At 34.0% G+C, this 6,907-nt stretch overlaps 2 protein-coding genes across 4 annotated transcripts in view; both read left to right on the top strand.

The window, feature by feature from the left end:
- Positions 1-102: 102 nt before the first annotated feature.
- LOC111452126 lies at positions 103-6,091 on the top strand. Of its 3 annotated transcripts, none has more exons than XR_002712084.1 (11): positions 103-184; positions 283-326; positions 1,363-1,402; positions 1,802-2,118; positions 3,365-3,493; positions 3,567-3,700; positions 3,823-3,920; positions 3,990-4,069; positions 4,763-4,893; positions 4,986-5,103; positions 5,855-6,091. XR_002712084.1 is itself a non-coding variant. In XM_023092676.1 (10 exons), exons 1-10 carry the CDS (start codon positions 148-150, stop codon positions 5,050-5,052), a joined length of 1,077 nt encoding a protein of 358 aa, XP_022948444.1. In that variant the 5' UTR covers positions 103-147; the 3' UTR covers positions 5,053-5,148. The 3 variants fall into 3 exon arrangements, 1 of the variants encoding a protein (XP_022948444.1); XR_002712085.1 differs by having other exon boundaries at positions 5,821-6,091; XM_023092676.1 differs by lacking the exon at positions 5,855-6,091 and having other exon boundaries at positions 4,986-5,148.
- Positions 5,866-6,907, top strand: part of LOC111452128 (dephospho-CoA kinase) — a 4,271-nt gene continuing 3,229 nt past the window's right edge. The window contains exon 1 of the mRNA XM_023092678.1: positions 5,866-6,175. The gene's annotated coding sequence lies outside the window, so the exon portion shown is untranslated. The remainder of the gene's footprint in view (positions 6,176-6,907) is intronic.

Genomic DNA, 6,907 nt, shown 5'->3' with positions numbered 1-6,907 from the left:
AAAAAAAAAAAAAAAAAAAAAAAAAAAAAAAAAAAAAAAAAAAAAAAAAATATATATATATATATATATATATATATATATAATTTCTTAAGATATCGACCGTCGCTTTTAGTTTCCCGCCGATGGTCAGCTGTTTTCAGGAGGGAAATGGAGGCAAATGTGGACTCCGACTGCGACATCTCCGGTAGTTTCTTCACGTCGATTTTCTTTTTTGTTTTTGTTTTTGTTTTTTTATGCTGATTTTAATGGCTGGCCTTTTGTATTCTAATCTTATGGATACAGAGGATGAAGATTTTGATTCAATCGAAGGAGCTAAGGAGGAAAAGGTTTGTATGTGTTTCTCACTGATCACTCTTGTTTAACTCTAATTTTGTACCGTTTTATAGTGTTTTAGTTTGTTTTTATGTTTTCACTTGAAGTTTTTGTCATGAATTTCGATGGTCAGGGCTCTGATTTTTGTATTTCTTTTATAACTAGTGACATTTTAGTCGAATTTTTGTTTGCCTTTTCTTCTATCGATGATTATACGTGCATGTTTTGTGTAAAATTTTGAAGTTATTCTCCTTTAACTCCGCGGAAATGAAATATTAGGTCGTGAAATTCACTTTTAATGAAATAGTGGCTTTTCTGGCAATGGTCTAGACACAGTTTCTGGGTTTTAGAATAAGAATTCCGGAAAGACGTAAGTATAATATGAATTGAGCGAAAACATGTTTGGATGAGGAGTTGTTAAGTTGTTTTCATGGATTGCCTATTGTTTTTTCTTAAGGATAATTGTTGATGTTTTTGCTTCGATACTTTCAAGCTTTAAATAATCTTTACTCTTGCCTCGACCTTATGTCTGGAAGTTAGGCTAACATGTTTTTGTTTTCTTTCTCCCATTTTTAGCTATGTTTCTCTGAAATCAGGATACTGGATACTGTTAACTATTTTGGTTTCTTATATTTTCTAAGAAACACCTCTGAATCAAGGGAAAAAAAGCTGATCTCTCTTTTCTTTAAGAAACTAAGAAAGAATTAAGAGTGCTCTTTTCAAAGATTTTTCGCCATTATTCATTTGATGAGATTAATTCTTGTGGGCGAGCTTCGTTGCCAATGTTTTTAGACCATGTTTAAGCTTTAGCTGCTGTTATTGTTGCTGTATGGCCTTCTAGTTTCATTCCTAAAGGATTGTTTAGTTTTTAACTTTTTGAACATCAACACAAATTTGTGCCTTTCATTTTTTAAAAAAAGATTTCCAATACTTGATTTTGTCCATTCACAGATGTGATTTTGGTGCCAAGGATGAATTATTTTTTTGATGTTTTTTTGTCATTGTTACAAATTTATCTAATTTGACACTTATTTCTTGACCTTTTGGTAGGAAGAAGTTCAGCTCAATTTGAGACTGGAAAAGCTCAAAGGTGAAGTATTTTTTTCTGTATTCTGTTTTGAGGCAATGTCCTATCACTTTCAACTGAAAATTATTATTTTTTATTACTTTTCTTCTTCCTACCCCTTTTGTATGCTGGGAATCTTCCCCGGACGCATGTTTACCAGAAGATGCACTTGCTCATAGAACAAAAGGAAAAGGCATTATGCTAGTTGAAAGTTGCTTGAATTTTGCTTGCAGTTGTTAAGATTGGTAATTTAATCCACCTTTTTTAGCTGTTTTGATTTAAGCCATTTTGGATACACGAGCCAACCAATTACAAATAGCATTTATGATGATAATCTATGGCTGATCATTTTTGTTGACATGTTACTATTTTCTTAAAACTCGTGATCTTTATTGGTGTTGATTATCAAATTAACTGCTGCAGGAATCAGAGGCAAAACGAAACCTAAATTTACGTTTCATTCACAGAGGAGAGAACTATCATGCTCTGTTATTCATAAGAATAGACTCTGCTCAGCTCCCATATCTAAGGTTCATAATTTATCTGACACCTTTGATGCCGTTATATCAAGATCTGAGAAGTATCCAGTTGCAGAATGTGTTGAAGATTTTGTGGAAGAATTTGAAGACCAATCTGACGTAGGACCTGCAGAGAAGTGTGGAAATACTGAAAGTTCAATTTCCGAGCTTTTAGATGGCCTTAAAGATAAGAATGACCCGCTGGGTTGTCGTCCTGGATGGGTCTGTTTTCCATCTTTTAACTTTTTGAAGCATCATAATATTAAAACATAGTAAAGATAAATATGCAGAATCAGAAATCTAAAATAATAACTACTATAGTGAAAATTTTAGTAGAAATGATTCCCCTCAAGCATTCAAATGCTCTTTATTTTGAACCTAGCATCCAGTAACTAATATGCCCTTGGTATCCTCATAATCAATATTTTTCCTATAAGCACTCCTAACAGCCAAATTTAATAGGAGCCTAATCTTGAGATTAGGGACTGAAATATATTACAGTATAAAAAAAAAATACAAAGGTTACTAAGCAGTGTTTAGTGTATCTGAAGACTAATTTAAAAATGAGCCTCCTCCTAACCTCAACCCACTGTGTGTATAGTACCTCCCATGAACTTTCATTCAGTGACTACTAGGACCCTAACAGTCGCAACACTTCCCCAATTGCATTGCTAATGTGATGACAATTCTTTTTGATCTATTGCTAGCCTAATTTTCTTGATAGTTCTTTTAGTCTCATTTCTTGATCAACTTTTTGGATCTTATTGATTCTGGTGCCTTGTAATGTGGTTGATTTTGTAGCATGATGGTTTGTAGAAATTGAGACAGAAACTCAATTTTTATCAATGTCAATGAAGGATTACAATCCTAATGAAAAAAATTACATAGAAAAACCCAACCCAATCATGGAGACTGCTAGAAAAAATTTAAATGAAGGAGCCCTAGCTGTTGGTGATCAAGGAAAAAGGATAACAAATAACTACAAAAAAGCTTAGAAGTAAGAACCAAAGAAAGGCATTACAATATGTCAAACCCCATATTTCCTCCCCTGAACTTTCTATACTTGAAAAATATTCTTTTATTTCTTTCCTACTTAGTACTCTACACATAGAAAGAAACTAGCTTGCTGTAATTAATGACCTTTATCTTGAGGAGGATATAGGACTACTTTATCATTGAGAACAGCTCTAACAAATAAGTATATTTTCCATTTAAGAAAAATAAAGATGAAAAGGTATAATAAGATACCGAAGCCTCCGAGTTTTTCATATTGTCACGAGATGAATTTAGTTGTTGTGGAAGGGTCCAAAAGACTCGTCCTTAATGGAACCCCCTTGTTAAGTAAGGAAGTGAAAAATGTCAAATAGATAAATGGTTAAATGCAAGTATTCAACTTTCTTTAGCTTTTATTGTTGTACAATTTTCTTGTATACAACTGTCATTCTCAATTAAATTCTATTTGCTGTAGCGTAGCCAAGTTGGAGGGAAAATGATCCCAATTATTGAGAAGAAAGCTCTTGTTGCACTTGGAGATAGAAATGCTGACAGTGAAGACTCCCATACTTCTGTGGACACGGAATCATCAAGTGACCACGAGGTATGTTTTTATGGTGGTGCAAATGGTTTCTTTTGCTTGGAAAGTAAATTATTATCCGGATATGCTTGTGCAGGTCAATGATCAAAAGTTGAAGCTTGCTGGCCCATGTACGAAGGAGCAATCGATAACTGATAGATTTGAGGAGGCTTTAGTTGCTGCATGCATGGACGCTGAAAGAACTCTTAGCTTGGTGCCAAATCCATTAAGGTAAAATTAAGGACTCTACTTATCCTCTATAATTTTGTGCTGAGGGTCTTTAACAATGTTGAATACGATTATGTAATTTTGGGTCTGTTAAACCTAGTATTTGTTTCCTGTCAACTTCCCAGAATCGGCTTATATGGAAAGTTGCAGCGAGTCGTGCAGAGCGAAAAAGAAAGAGAGACGAATTTCTTGAGTGGGTTACATTGTAGCACAACTCCAAATGGTAAAACCATCCATATTTTAAAATCATCTTTTGTACCTTAGTTCTTTAACATCTTTTCAAATGCGCTAGGCTGCATCGATGTAAAAGTCCTATCAAGATACTTGGATGCAAAGTTAACAGTATGCTCCTGCCTGTTTATAGACGTCGAGGTAATTTCCGGTGTTTTAGACAAAAAGTGTAATATCAAAAGTTTTTTTTTCGTTCTTGAGTAGGAATTTGGTTTGATATTTCAACTAAAGGTGAAAAAAATTGCCTGTTTGGATTCAAATATGTCGGGATTCCAATAAGTAGATTAGAATTTATTTGCCCAATCAGTCGTATGTCCTCTGAGTCACACGACTCTCTTTGGTGATGCTTACTTCAGAAAGAAAGCCTGAACCTGAACCTTTATAGTCGAAAATTAGGATGGTGCACCTGAACCTTTATAGTCAAAAATTAGGATGGTGCAGTACTCTTTCCTGATCTCTCATTTTATTTTCTTCAACTTGTCCACCGACCTCGGTGTCAATTCTTTGACTTTTTTTAGATACATGGATGAAATAGATCTTTTCTTTTTCCCCCTTTTATTTATTTGATGAATCTAGTCAACATGGAAAGTAGGAAATGAAAATGGTTGGGTATTTGTTAGCATTGAGGAGAAAAGGAACACTAGAGTCTTGGTTCTTTCTTTTCATAGATTTGTAATTCGTTCCACACTTTTTCGTTCTCGATTGGCGCTTAAAACTCCACTATAACAGATTTGTTGAGGAATTTATAGTTCCTATTTCGAACAGTTTCATATTTGAATTTCTTGATCCAATACATCAGCTCACTGTAATGATACTCCTTGTTTGATTTCGAAGCACTCGGCGTTGCAAAATGGCGACGAAGCTATTGCAACTGAAGGTGAGAAAAGGACTGTTATTTTCAGCCCCAGAGTTTGCAGCAATGTTGAACTTGAAGTTGGGAACTTGATTCGTATCATTCCCCCATGGTATTATTTTCATTCATCAACGATTCGACGCTGATTAGATCGTGCGAAATGTTCTTGTTTTGTTACTAACACGAGTCTTAATTCGTTGGCAGGAAGGAAGTTTCAGTGGACCATGCTCACAACATTATCTTGTCAACATATTTCTCCCAACTCTCTTGAGATCTCCTTGTAAGGAATGTTGCACACTCGCCTGATTGACAAAACAACAATGTAAGCTTCACACACTTTTTAAACATGAAATATTTGGCATTAAAATTTTGAGTTGTTAAAACATCCATCCTTATTTATTTCTTCTTATTCGAAAACGTAAAGCCTATGTGATATAATATTAACAACGTAAAAGCTAAGTTTACTTTACCTCAAATTAGTGTAAGATTCTTTTAGTTCATTTATTTATAGGGGGAGAGATCGAACTATCGACTTTTTTTTTTAATTCATTTATCCAAGAGAGGTAAAATTCATTTAACATAGGTATTCTAATACTCTCCCCATAAGATATTGAACACTAACTATACAGAACTTAATTAATTAGTTAAGTTAATTTATTTTAATTAAATAATATTTATTATTTTTAATTAATTATGACTTTCAATATACATAATTATAACATACATTTATAATTATTATTTTATATTATCTTAGCTATATTTTAATTAATTGAAATAATATATATTTTAAAAAGAGGGTGAGGATAGAAAGGACATTTAAATCTGAGATATTTAATATACATACTCGTTAGATCTTGACGAACGGTATTTGATGAGTGTGAAATTAATAATTACATCAATTTCGTTAATATTTTTTAAACAAAATTTAAAAAGCTAAAAAGTTTTTAAACAATTTTTTTTAATCAATTTCGTTAATAATTATATCAATGTACTAATAAAATTAAAAATTAAAAAATTGCCATTACTGAAACTTGCTAAGGTTTACCCAAAAGTTCTCCTATTTCAACGAATAGAGAAATTTTCCCGCCGGCGCCGTCAGCCGAGAGGAGGCTGAATTGATTTTCTTCTTCACCAACACGACGATCCTCATTAAAATTCTCGGAGCCGGTCAATCAAAAACCCTCTCTAATCCTCTCTCTCTCAACCGCCAGCGGCAACCACCTGAAAAGACGCCAAAGAATCAACTCTCTCATAAATCTCAATCGGCGACCCACCAAAAATCTCCCTCCGTTTCATCATACCCACAAGCCACAAGAGTCTCTGCACCTAACAGACCGCAAACTGAAGAACACCCATCGCTCCAAATTTTGGCTTGCGGCAGATCTGGAGAAAAGGTAAGCGTTTCTGCGCATTTTCCTTTCTAATTCGTTTCCTTGTCATTTGATTCTTGTTAGCTTTCTTTTGGGCTTCTGTAGTTTAATTGCTTGAACCTGAAATAGTGTCAAATTTGAAGTTGGAATGGAACTGTGTAAAACTTACAAGGTCTGTGCTATTTAACTTCAATGTGGAACTTTCAGAACCAGGAACTGCATCATCATCTATGCATGCTAAATAGGATGGATGTTATGTGGCTGCTAAATTGAAATAATGATGTTCTTGGATTATGGTGGATGAAATGGAATCCTTCTAATGATAATAACTCGAATTGATGTGGAATTAGAGAAGTTGCTATGGATGCTGATTGTTTAGATCCATTGAAATTTGTTGGAGAGAGCATAAAATATAGTTCGTTGGTATATGGAAACTAGGATGATCATCAGACAAGTCCTTGTCAATTACAAAATACAGAAGGGTTGTTTTAGATGTTTGACTAACAACGTTGGTGTTGGCTGAAGTTTCATGTTGGTTATTGGTTTAGCAAAGTATTAGTTGGTAGAGAATGTGTGGAGTACCAACATCGTACCTGACACTTGTGTAGTGAACATTGTTTATAAGCGAGGGTTCGGTCTAATTTTCATGTTTGCTTTCAAATGCAGTCGTTTTGGATAGTTTTTTAGGCTAGAATTGGAAGGAAAAAGCTTTTTTTACCTATGCTAAAGTAATGAACAAGCGTAACCTCCCCCCCA

The sequence above is a fragment of the Cucurbita moschata genome, unplaced genomic scaffold (genome assembly GCF_002738365.1).
Source record: "Cucurbita moschata cultivar Rifu unplaced genomic scaffold, Cmos_1.0 Cmo_Scf00014, whole genome shotgun sequence".
In the NCBI taxonomy this organism is placed as follows: Eukaryota; Viridiplantae; Streptophyta; class Magnoliopsida; order Cucurbitales; family Cucurbitaceae; genus Cucurbita; species Cucurbita moschata.
Note: the sequence above shows the minus strand (reverse complement) of the source record. Positions and strands in the feature narration are given on the sequence as shown.

Bases quoted from the DNA above. Each gene is read 5' to 3' on its own strand.
- LOC111452126 (XM_023092676.1), top strand. From the start codon at position 148: ATGGAGGCAAATGTGGACTCCGACTGCGACATCTCCG. The intron at 185-282 runs GTAGTTTCTTCA...TTATGGATACAG, and splicing joins CTCCGACTGCGACATCTCCG to AGGATGAAGATTTTGATTCA. The intron at 3,494-3,566 runs GTATGTTTTTAT...ATGCTTGTGCAG, and splicing joins AATCATCAAGTGACCACGAG to GTCAATGATCAAAAGTTGAA.